Source organism: Salmo trutta, chromosome 12, assembly GCF_901001165.1.
Source record: "Salmo trutta chromosome 12, fSalTru1.1, whole genome shotgun sequence".
Classification (NCBI taxonomy): Eukaryota; Metazoa; Chordata; class Actinopteri; order Salmoniformes; family Salmonidae; genus Salmo; species Salmo trutta.
In genome coordinates, this window is record NC_042968.1 from 50547529 (window position 1) to 50560519 (window position 12991).

A 12991-nucleotide genomic window follows, 5' to 3' on the forward strand; every position below is an offset into this window, starting at 1 on the left:
ACACGCTTATTCAGTTCTGCTCACAAATTTTCTATAGGATTGAGGTCAGAGCTTTGTGATGGCCACTCCAATACCTTGACTTTGTTGTCCTTAAGCCATTTTACCACATCTTTGGAAGTATGCTTGGGGTCATTGTCCTTTTGGAAGACCCATTTGCAACCAAGCTGTAACTTCCTGACTGATGTCTTGAGATATTGCTTCAAAATATCCACATAATTTTCATTTCTCTTGATGCCATCTATTTTGTGAAGTGCACCAGTCCCTCCTGCAGCAAAGCAACCCCCACAACATGATGCTGCCACCCCCGTGCTTCACGGTTGGGATGGTGTCCTTTGGCCTGCAAGCCTCCCCCTTTTTCCTCCAAACATAACGATGTTCGTTATGGCCAAACAGTCCTATTTTTGTTTCATCAGACCAGAGGACATTTCTCCAAAGAGTACGATCTTTGTCCCCATGTGCAGTTGCAAACTGTAGTCTGGCTTTTTTATGGCGGTTTTGGAGCAGTGGCTTCTTCCTTGCTGAGCGGCCTTTCAGGTTATGTTAACATAGGACTCATTTTACTGTGGATATAGATACTTTTGTACCTGTTTCCTCCAGCATCTTCACAAGGTCCTTTGCTGTTGTTCTGGGATTGATTTGCACTTTTCGCACCAAAGTACGTTCGTCTCTAGGAGACAGAACGTGTCTCCTTCCTGAGCAGTATGACGGCTGCGTGGTCCCATGGTGTTTACTTGCGTACTATTGTTTGTACAGATGAACGTGGTACCTTCAAGCGTTTTGTAAATTGCTCCCAAGGATGTACCAGACTTGTGGAGGTTTACAATTTATTTTCTGAGGTCTTGGCTGATTTTTTTTTTGTTGATTTTCCCATGATGTCAAGCAAAGAGGCACTGAGTTTGAAGGTAGGCCTTGAAATACATCCACAGGTACACCTCCAATTGACTCAAATGATGTCAATTAGCCTATAAGAAGCCCCTAAAGCCATGACATAATTTTCTGGAATTTTCCAAGCTGTTTAAAGGCACAGTCAATTTAGTGTATGTAAACTTCTGACCCACTGGAATTGTAATACAGTGAATTATAAATTAAATAATCTGTCTGTTAACAATTGTTGCGTGTGTCATGCACAAAGTAGATGTCCTAACCGACTTGCCAAAGCTATAGTTTGTTAACAATACATTTGTGGAGTGGTTGAAAAACTAGTTTTATTGACTCCAACCTAAGTGTATGTAAACTTCCGACTTCAACTGTATATATCTATGTCTATGGTGTGTACACATCATGAATGTCATACATTTCCAGGGTTGGGGTCAATTCTATTTAAAGATGTTAAACACAAGATGTTGTTCATTTCAGAGAAAGGACCAATACTGGTGGGGAAATAATACTATGAAACACTATCATTTCACTATTAGCACCAGCTATATAATGGACATTTTCTGAAATCACAATACAACAATTCAAACAAATGCTATGTGTAGAACATTTAAAAAGGTACACCAAATGGAATTTCAGTGTACTTCCTGAATTGACTGGAATTGAAATGAAACTGACCCCAACCCTGTTACTTTCCCTGTCATGGTCCCCATGTCTCTATGGCTTGCTGATTTTATGCTGTGCCTTTAACCTGACATTGACTTGTGGTAATTGCAGTGTGATAACCTGGGAGGACCAACTTCTGTTGGGGTATTCCAGATGTCATTGAAAACGAGGCATTAAGCACGTAATGCTGATTTTTACCAGAGGTGTGGATTCGAGTCACATGACTTGGACTCAAGTCTGACTCGAGTTACATTTGATGACTTGACCTGATAGAAAATAAACTAACTTGAGACTTGACTTGGAGTGTCAAGACTCGGGACTTGACTTTGACTTGAGACTGATGACTTGAAATGATCTGGCCAGGTTTTGTCACTCTTTTTGTGGCACAGTCTCTACATGGATTACTCTCCACGCAGACACAGACCGTATCACACTTGGGGAAAGAATGTATTGGCTAGTGAAACGCATACTCGGCTCTCTGATTTGACCAGCAAATTGTCAATCAACAAGCTAGTGCGTTGAGAAGGTTATTTTAATCGGCTACTTATAGACTACCATTTATATTTTATATTTATACCTTTGCTTTTTCGATCTGGCCACTAACATAGGCCTACGGAATTAGACCAAATTCTTATCTGTGTTTTAGAACCAAAGAGTTGCAGGTCTTGACTCTTGACCAATAACCAGTCATCAGCATTGGTGTACAAAGGCGGACCAGAAAGCTCTTGTTTAATTTTCTCTGGTTTTGCCTGGCAAAAACAGAGTAGCCTACCTAAATTAATGTAATCCATATAAGGTACCATTTAGCAATCTGCTACGGATGTATCTTTGCCAAAACATTAGGCTACCTGGTGATTTCATTGATCCTTTTCATATTTCAGATAGGCCTAGTTTTGGGTTGGTTATAATTATATACCTCAGTGGTGGTACTGGCTATATGTCTAAAGATAGCTTATGGGATGAAGATGTAACATATTCTGGCAAATACATTTTTGTGGGGAAGAAAAAGGCTACAGACAGATCATGGTTTCCATTCAGTCCTGCAAACTCTGCCGCATACAGGTAGGCCATATCATCCTGCTTACTCTGGACTCCAGAGAAGTGACAATGTGACATGATATCCCTAGTTGATATTGACTGCGAACATTAATGACTTTAAGCTCAAAATGCAGGTGTAAAACGCAGTTTATTTCTGTGTCTTGCGTTCTGAAAATGCATCTTTGTTTATGGCTGTAATGACAGGCTACATTTGACAGTAATTGTGCGCATGCATGTGCTGATTTGCATTACTGATTTTCTGTACAGCTATCTGTAGGACCGGGTACTGCGCAAACGTAAAATTATAGGGAGAGAGACTTGCCATAAATGAATATTCAGCTCCAAATAAATGAGGTGCTCAAGAATAGGAACCCATTACTTTGCAAGCTCACCAGCAATGGGGCATCAAGCAACAATTACTAGCGTAGGCTTACTAGTCTTTTGGTATGTCAAAATTGCTTGAAATGTATAATTTTCTTATGAAGCTTGCAATTGGAATATGTTTAAATGAATAATCAATGTGTTCTAGACAAAATAATGAAAAGGGCTGTCTGGTAGCTTCAATAAATAGACAAAGATTTGTAGTTGAACAAGTCATTGTCTGTATAGATTATTATTTTATATATTTTTTTAACTTGACTCAACTTGACTTGCTCTTAGTATGCATGACTTGGACTTTACTCAAGACTGGACCGGTTCTACTTGGGACTTGATTTGAGACTTGCTTGTGACTCGAATAATAGTGAATTGGTCCCACCTCTGGATTTTACCATAATAACCCCTCAGTAACCAGGTTTCCATCCAATCTTTTTATGCGAGCAAAGTACATGTTGGAGACAGCACATTTGTTAGTAAACTTTCCATATGTCGAGAAAACAAAATACGCTAGACAAGGTGGGATCTTGTTGCGTCTGTAAAATGTGTTACGCAAGAGATGGCGATGGAAATGCCTTTATGCGCAAATATTCATATAATAACCATCATATCAAAGTAAAATTGGATTCACGCGATGGTCCTCCCACTACGACTCGATAAAGAATGCAATTTATTAGGCTATAGATTCAATAAGTTATGAACTTCACAAGGTGGTGAAAGTGCATGCAGTGATTAATGCTCCTTTCCAATAAATATCTAGGGTCTTATTCTAGTGTCATGATGATCGATGCTTTGGCTGCCTTTTGACAAATAAAAAGGATCTCTCTCTTTAGTCCATAATAATCTCATAATAATGTCATCATGTAGGCTATCCCACCTGCACTGTATCTGCGAGCTGTTGGCTAGAGCACACATGCCAAGACCAGAGTGGGCATATACACAACATTTTTGTTTTGACAAAACCATCAGTGGAGTTGAAAATATGATGGAAACCCATTAAACCTTTTATGTGCACTAGGTAATTACGCAGAGGATTTTATCCGCACGCAACAGGTCAATTTAATGGAAACTCATCTCTGGTGGGAAAATGTGCGTATTGTTTTTATGCTGATTGTAGTATATTCACATGAAAATCTGTCGCCAATTGGATGGAAATGTAGCTACTGTCATCCAGCTCAAGGAGCAGTAGACTGTGTGTGTGTACCAATGCCCCTACTTGTATTTGTGAGCCTGGTTGTGTATCAGAAGCCCGAAAAACAGGGTTGGGGTCAATTTGAATTGAAGTCAGTCAATTCATAAAGTAAATTGAAATTCAAATTGACCCCAACTTTGCCGAAAAAGCTCCATTCTCACTGATGGTCCTACATCCTACTTCTCTCTCTCCAGTCCTCCTCCGGCCCTCCCCCCAAAGAAGCGCCAGTCGGCCCCGTCGCCCACCCGGGTGGCAGTGGTGACCCCCATGAGCCGTGGCTCCAGCCTGCCCTGTAGCGTCCATAGACGGGTACCAACACACACACCTCACCAGAGACACATACCAGTACTTTGTAAGGTTATTGTTGAGTAACACCCACATATTCCACTTGTCCAATGGTAATGGTAGTACAGTGGTCTAGAGAAACTTTGTCAGAGTATGGTGTTGATTAGGGTGGATTACCAAACTATTATAATGGGCCGATACAGACTAGTGATCAGACTCGATTAGGCCAGCCATTAACAGATCGGCTGGCCTAATCGAGTTCTCTATTATTTCCTGAAACTATGTTGCTGACATCTGTTTTTCATTGTGTTTGTCTGTCCACCTGCCTGTCTGTCTCCATCTCTGTGTCTTTACAGCAGCAGGACTATGAGCAGGAGTTCCTCCAGAGGCGTTTCTCAGGCGGTAGCCAGTCATACAGGGGCAACTCCCCGCGCCTCTCGCCCTGCAGCAGCATGGGAAAGCTCAGCAAGTCTGACGAGCATCTCTGCTCCATGGAGCAGGACAGCGGACAGTGCTCCCAAAATACTAGCTGTGAGACGCTGGGTAGGGACGCACACACGCGCATATGTATGTATGTATGTATGTATGTACCTACCTACCTACCTAACACATATGTTATACACACACAAACAGCTGTTAACATATGCACATATACTCATTATATTCAGTCACTCCCTTTACACACATTTTGTAGAGAGAAAGATAAATAACCCCCACCCACACACACACACAGACACACACTAAAATGTACCCTTCACTAAGCCACGCCCCCTTGGTTACTGTTGCAACCTCTGACAACATTTTCCCAATTCCCCATTCATACCACTGGAGAAAACCCCTCACAATGATCTCAAACAGTGTTTTTACTACACAATAAAATTCAACACAGACTACCCCTTGCTAACCAGGAGACTCTTGGGTATGTTGTGGTGGACTGTCATTACAATTGCTTCACAGGAACCTGGTAAATGAAATTTGTATCGTGGCCAGCATGGATGGCTCTAATTATGCACTGTCAGCATGGAGTCAAAGCTACAAACCCTTTTTGGAGCTAACTAGTGCTCTCAAATCATATTCTGATGTTGACAGCAGATGTTATATTCATTATATAACTAACTTAACCAGTTAATATGTTTGCTAGCTAACTAGCTATCTTTAACGTTTTCAATGGTTGTCAGTGAGACAGAGCTAGCTGACAGTGAGGAGGGAGGGGGAGGATGACTCGCTGTGGGACAGGGAGGGGTGAAGTGGAGTGATAGATGAGAAGATGATGGTGTGTAAGTAGTGATACTGGTGTGCAAAAGAGCAGCAAAGTAAATAAAAACAATATGGGGATGAGGTAGGTAGATTGGATGGGCTATTTACAGATAGACTATGTACAGCTGCAGCGATTAGTTAGCTGCTCAGATAGCTGATGTTTAAAGTTAGTGAGGGAAATGTAAGTCTCCAGCTTCAGCGATTTTTGCAATTCGTTCCAGTCACTGGCAGCAGAGAACTAGAAGGAAAGGCGGCCAAAGGAGGTGTTGGCTTTGGGGATGACCAGTGAGATATACCTGCTGGAGCGCTTGCTACGGGTGGGTGTTGTTATCGTGACCAGTGAGCTGAGATAAGGCGGAGCTTTACCTATCAAAGACTTATAGATGACCTGGAGCCAGTGGGTCTGGCGACGAATATGTAGCGAGGGCCAGCCGACGAGAGCATACAGGTCGCAGTGGTGGGTGGTATAAGGGGCTTTGGTGACAAAACGGATGGCACTGTGATGGACTGCATCCAGTTTGCTGAGTAGAGTATTGGAAGCTATTTTGTAGATGACATCGCCGAAGTCGAGGATCGGTAGGATAGTCAGTTTTACGAGGGTAAGTTTGGCGGCGTGAGTGAAGGAGGCTTTGTTGCGAAATAGAAAGCCGATTCTAGATTTGATTTTGGATTGGAGATGTTTGATATGAGTCTGGAAGGAGAGTTTACAGTCTAGCCAGACACCTAGGTATTTGTATTTGTACATTTTTGTACTTTTTTAAAAACTTTTTTTTTCATGAAAAGCCCTCATTGGCTTCCATGCATTTGAAACGAGAGCTTGTCCCGAGGATGACGGACACGAGTTTGGTTAGAGACGGTTACTATCGACCGGAGCGCTGCGATTGGTTGCCCCAAATTCTGGGGGTGGGGTATTTTTTTACGTGTGCACCCAGAGGCATATTCTCTCACACACGAGAGCACTCTATTTTTAAAATACTCACTTCAAATGTCAACAGCTTAACCGTAACCACCAATACTGCATTTCAAAGACTGTTTCCCTCTGTCTCTTTCTCTCAATCTCTCATCTGTTTCTCTTCAGACAACACTGAGAGTTACGACCCGGACTATGACTTCCTCCACCAGGACCTCTCAGTCTTCACTGGGGACCCCCTCGCCCCCTCAGGGGTCACCTGTCTGTCGCCCCTCCCTGAGTCCCACAGCGAGTCATCCTCCCCCTCCCCCGTCCCTCCTCCCACCCGCTTTAGCTCCCCACCCGCTCCCCACTCCGAATACTGGACCCCCCAGCCCGGTTCTCACATCAGCCCCTTGCACCCTTGCCGCCTCAGCGCGCCTCCAGCGTTACCCCAGAAGAAGCGGCGCAGCGCCCAGGTGTCGCCCTATCCGGACGGGTGCTGGGGTGGTTCCTCGCGGGGGCCCCTCTACGAGAGGTTCCCCTCGCAGTACGATAACCTGTCGGAAGAGGAGCTGCTGCACCCCACGCCCCCCTTCCCCCTCTTCACGCCCATCTCACCCATGCCCCAGAGCAACGGGGGTGTGTTTGTGGCCCAGTACCTGGCCAGCGAGAACGCAGACATTCCCTCTAGTCCGCCGCCGCTGCCCGAGAAGAGGAACAAGCACGGTGAGTGATGGAGAAAGGGGTGTGGGGGAGAAAAGGATAGAAGGAGTGGAAGAGAGAGAATTACAGGAAAATTGAGAGAGAGAAAGAAAGAAAAAGAGCAGGAGGATGATTGAGGAAGGGAAGGAGATGGTTTAGGGAGATAATTGAGCAAAACACTGAGAGAGAGAAATGAAACAAGAGGAAGATTGAGGGAGGAAAGGATAAGGACTGAGGGAGAGAGGTGGTTAGAGTGCTAACTTAGCTGCAGCGTCATTCATGCATGACTCATGTTTAGGAAATCTGCCACAGAGAATAGAGGGAGGAAGTATAACTCCAGGACAAGCACAATGGACTCCTGATCCACTGGCAGTTGGGTACAGAGGTCGCAATTATGTAACTTCCTGCCAAGCTATGATGTCATTTCCTGTTGACATTTGTTATATTTACATTTTAGTAATTTAGTGGACGCTCCAGAGTGGAAATCGAACCCACAACCAATGTTCCCTCTAAGCTGCGTGGGCGCAGTAGCCCCACAGAAATATTAGCCCACAGAGAGAAGCACGTGATTGAACGTCACTCAACTTTCTGGAGCAGTGGTCAACAACCGGTTGACTGGTCGATCTCCAAGGCATTCCTAGTCGATCGCAAAACATTTCTGTAAAAAACAGATGCATCCGATTTCTGTTGGCTGTAGATGCACCCGATTCAGCTGCCCTGCACGCCAGGTAGGCGAACTGTTGCCATTTTGAACCATTTTAACTCTGCCTTCCCGGCGGGCCCAGAGTGCAAATCAAGTGCACTATAGGCCTACCGCTGGCCAATCGGTTGGCTCAGATGACCATGTCTGCAGTAATGTAGCAGACATAAAAGAAAGCTACAGCAAAGTTAATACTGTGAGATTTCAAAACATTTAAAACCATGACTGGAGAGAGACTGTCAACGAATACAGCAAAGAGATGCTGTTTTGATGAGTGAGTTCATGTTTAAGTTGTTACTCAGAAAAGTGTTGACAGTTCAAAGCCATAAAATGCGTGTTCTTCCTATTTCCACTCAGCACTACAACAAGCACTGCAGCAGTAATGAATGAGTAGGAAAGTGTATCTATAGGCTTGTGTTATTATTAGCGGCCGGGGTCTTTTTAATATGGAGGAATATTTCCCTTTCTCTGTTCATAGGAGTAACAACATGAGTTTGTGCATGAGGCAGAAATAATGCGGTGCGACTCTAGTTTTGCCATCATCTGGAAGACTCTGTCCCTTTTTGGTCAGGTATAGCAGAGGGATGTTGAGAGGTGGACCCTCAGTCTGCTACTCTCTCCCTCCGCTGAGACTGACCATGAGATGCAGGCACCATCAGCCCAATAAAATAAAAAGCTAATTCTTTAAATGTATGCTCACTCAGCTGTGCTTCACAAGTAATACAACAGATCAATTACTGGTGCAATCATATAGCCTACCTCAAAAAATCATTTAAAAATCATTTTAAAAAAATGTCCCGACCAAGAATGCATTGGCAGGGCAATTCAAGCAAAGCCAATGTGCGGTGATTGTTTTGGGCCTATAGCTCACTGCACAAACCTCATTGCTGTTTTTAATTGGTTAATGTTGCATAGGTTTCCATTTTTAAGTCGTGTAAAAAAGAAATCTGAGCGGTAGATCTCTGTTTGCATTTTGACTCCCAAGTGATCTTGACTCAGAAAATGTTGGTGACCACTGTTCTAGAGTTTTCCCTGTTAACACTATCAACATTTCCCTTTACTGTGGCAATAGTGATGAAATCAACACAATATTAGCCACTTTCAATGCAACATACCGAAACAAAACAAACTATGCAAGAGATTTTGTTGTAGGCAAAATGCTTTGGAGTAGGATTTCTATTGCGTTGACATGCACTACTCAGCCCATACTCTACACAGACCAGTACTCTATTGAGACTGGTCTGAGCTGCAGTAAGAGCTGGTCAGAGCTGCAGTAAGCCTATATGCAAATAGAACATTACCATATATGGATCTGTGCCATTTACTTTGAACTGGACTGTGTTTACAGCATGAGCGGTCATGAGTAGAATCATTTGTTTTGAGGTCAAAGCGAGAGCTGCATGTAGCCGGTTGTGCACATTTTGTTGATATCCATTGCTAGTTAGTGAGTTATTAGCCCAGTTATAGATTATTTGTAGTCAGTAATAGAGGAGTGATTGCTTCCTACACGAGCACAAAACGTTTACATTTCTAGACATCTTTGGAAAGCGAATCAGGTAAAGAGCTTATTTTTTGTCTTAAAGGGACAGTGTTGTATTTTGAGACAGGCTTGCATAAGCTAAGTTGTCAATAGGCAGAGGGTAGCATCATTCGTTTGATTCTCTGTAATAATAGTATGGGAATAATAATGCATTTTATTTTGTAAAATGGTTTCTTGCATCAAACATCACAACAACATTTTCAGTCACCTCCTTGTCTGAAGGACAAGTGGATAAACGGGTTAATGTCAAGCCCTGCATGATTTTTTTCAAAAGTTTAAAGGAATGTAGGCCTACATTGAACACCACACATTGGCTGCTACTGTAGGCTGAATGATAGAACAACTATTTCCATGTTAAAATGTTATGGGATGCATTTGCTCCATAGTTTTTGATGGTAGGCCATTCTGGTAGACCTACATTATGATCAAATGGCCACAGTAGTCTACTTGGCCACTGTTAAAACTGTAGCTTAAAGCGGCTACAGCCTCAGTGTTCACAGTAAATGTGCACTGGAAGTTGCACATAATTTTTGTGCTCAGCAGACCTGAAATTTGCTCAGTGCCAAAAAATGTTTGAGGGAACATTGCCCACAAGCCTGGCGTTGCAAGCTACATGCTCTACCAACTGATCCACTCGGGACTGTTGAACTATGATGCCACTTCCTGTCAAGCTATGCCATTTCTTGTCAAACTGACCCCTTTTAACATTAAATGACATCACTCCTATCTTAGGAACATGCAGAGCTAATATTGTGTTTAAGGGAGTTATCTTTTCAATAATTACGCTAATTCTTGCAGTTATAATTCCCTGCATCACATATGATTGATGCATGGTAGTGTGCATATTAACATTTCACTTGAAATAACTTTTAACTTATCTTAATCCTGGTTGCCCCCAGTCCTGGCGTACATGCAGTTTGTGGAGGACTACTCGGAGCCCCAGCCCTCAGTGTTTTACCAGACGCCGCAGAGCGAGAGCATCTACGAGCAGAGGAACAAGCGCTTCCAGGAGGTCTACGGCTTCAACGATTCTTTCAGCAGCACAGACTCAGTCCACGACCCCCTGCCCATACCCCTCTTCCCACCTCCCGCCCTGCCCCCCAAGCAGAGGCAGCTGGTGAGTGTCTGTGTGTGTGTGTTCCTCCTCAAGTCCTCACCACCCAATCACACATTATTTTACCCTTACTGACCACCCCGCCTCAGATCTCACCAGTGGAATTTCGCAATCCTCCGTAGAGATTGATGCACTGGTTATGATGGTGGAGCGTGCAAGTGCACACTGGGAAAGCATGGAGAATTTGGATCCAAAGGTTTCTTGTGTAAGGTCTCCTTTCCAGGTGGACATCCATGCAGTCATGGTTGAGTGCTGAATGATGAAATATTTTAGTTGTAGGAGTTTAAGGTTGGTGATTTAACACTTTTAACTTAGTTTTAAATCAACAATTAAATGAGGAAATGTAAAAGGTGACAGTTTAAGCCCCCTGTGGTGAAACAGTGAGGTCATGGTGCTGCATGCTGTGGAGATCACAACAGTAGTTATTGCCTGAAGGTCAAAGGTGAGAGGTCCGATTCCCACGGTGGTCATATGCTGTATGACACCCCAGAGGACAGTTGACCCCTGTCTATAGGTCATTGGCAACCAGTGGTGTGGAACATGTGTCAACTATAAACTATTTAAACACTTGCCCCCAAATCCCCCTACCCCAAAACATGTAAATGTTGGACTACAAATTGTGCCTTCCTGTGTTATAGTTAAGCCAAAATGTTTATTCTATTCTACTGAGCCATTTACTTTTATGTTCATATTCTTATGTTTTATTTCTTATTGTTGTTGCATCGCCGAGAAGGAACCTGCAAGTAAGCCTCTAGTTGGACGGTGTGAATGTGAAGCAGGGTTGTGTTCATGAGGGCACGCAACATAAAACAGTTAAATTAAATTGATCATTTCTTATTGGACAATTCTAGGTAGTCCCTATCCTGTTTCAGTCCTTTTTCATCAGTTTGAGGCCTGATGAACACGACCCAGAAGAAGAACTCTGAGGTAACGTGTACTTGTGTAGTGGTTGCAGGCTGGTTGGCTGGGAAGGATAGTATTCCAGAGCTTCCTTCCTGCAGGAATCCATTCCTCATCAATTTTCTCTTTCTCTCGCCTCTTCTGTTCAGATCAGTCTGACAAGTCTCTCGTTCTTTCTTTTTTCTCTTTCTATCTCCATCTACTCCCAGTCCTCTTCAGTCTGCCTAGTCTCTCTCCTTCTCGCTCAAAGTGGTGTATGTCGGTGGTAACCCCTACCAGAGAAGATGAGACTTGTCTTTCTCAATATCATTCTCTCTATCAAATCCAGTCAATTATCTTAATCCTGGATGCACAAGGTTAATTGAGACGTCTGTCTGATTGACAGTCCGGTCGGTCAATCAGTCAATGGAGGGGGGAACCCAGGGGGAGGGGCTAAGGAGGTCAGGGGGAGGTCAAATAGATTTGATTGGCCCCAACTTCTTCAGGTTAATGGGGATTGGTTCAACTTGGCTGAGGGTTGAGGTATAAAAGAGGTTAGAGTCTGCTTTAACCTGTGGAGGTAAACCTTTTATTGTTTCACCAGTTACACACTGGTGTCATGTGGTTTGTCAGCCATTTTTCTAAAGACTACACATGGGTAGAAACTAAATGGCTACTGGACTGCCCAATGGACTCATGGGCTGTTGACTGCGAGCCAGTAGGGGTGCAATGGATTCTGCACCCTTGAGTCGATATAGTGCTTAGTGCCTGATTTATCCACAACTGGAAAACCAGAAAATGAAAATAGCCTGCTGGATTAGACTTATGTAAATCATGCATGGATGTCTGTGGGAGATTTGTGTGTGTATTCCAATTCCATGCCTGGATTTCACGTTCAGATTGCACTCCTGCAGACCTCACTACAGTACAATACTATACATAACCTACCACTGAGAGACAGAGGGGTCATAATCCTCTAGTGGCCTGGTCTGCTGTTCTCCTTCTGCAAACCACCAACCACTGTCTATTGTAAGACTCACAGCCTTTTAGTTTGATGATTTCTGTTGTACACTTTACTCTACTATACTGTACAGTCCAACTGTATTTCTCTCCTTGCTCCTCCTCCGTCTCTCCTGGTAACCTTGGCTGGTGGTGTAGGGGGCTTGAAGAGGTTGTGGCCTGGGTAGGATAAGCCTGTTTGTATCTCCTAGTCCTCGTCCTGCCTTCCAATAAGCCACCATGTTACAGGCTTTAAAAACTCTGACTTTACACGGCTTTGAGAAAATAAAAGCAATTTAGACGGTCTGCCAGTCGGATAATAAGATGGCGAGAGAAAAAGAGAGAAAGCGAAAATCATATTTCTCTTTTCTCCTGTTTCGTGGTGTGTAGTTTGACCTGGTTTCTTTGAAGCAAAACAGTTCAGAAGCAAGACGTTTGGTTAGGTTTAAGATGGTCAGATCCAAACACTGTTTGAG

General features: G+C 43.5%; 1 protein-coding gene across 3 annotated transcripts in view; it reads left to right on the plus strand.

Annotated features, from left to right (window-relative positions):
- Positions 1 to 12991, plus strand: part of LOC115203741 (rap guanine nucleotide exchange factor 1) — a 128322-nt gene that overhangs the window by 97517 nt on the left and 17814 nt on the right. For 2 of the 3 annotated variants that reach the window (XM_029768686.1, XM_029768687.1), the window contains exons 8-11: positions 4342 to 4456; positions 4789 to 4975; positions 6768 to 7307; positions 10423 to 10640. In XM_029768686.1, coding sequence (XP_029624546.1) covers positions 4342 to 4456; positions 4789 to 4975; positions 6768 to 7307; positions 10423 to 10640 — 1060 coding nt within the window. Of the gene's footprint in view, positions 1 to 4341; positions 4457 to 4788; positions 5000 to 6767; positions 7308 to 10422; positions 10641 to 12991 lie in introns of all 3 variants that reach the window. The other variant, XM_029768688.1, reaches the window with a different exon arrangement.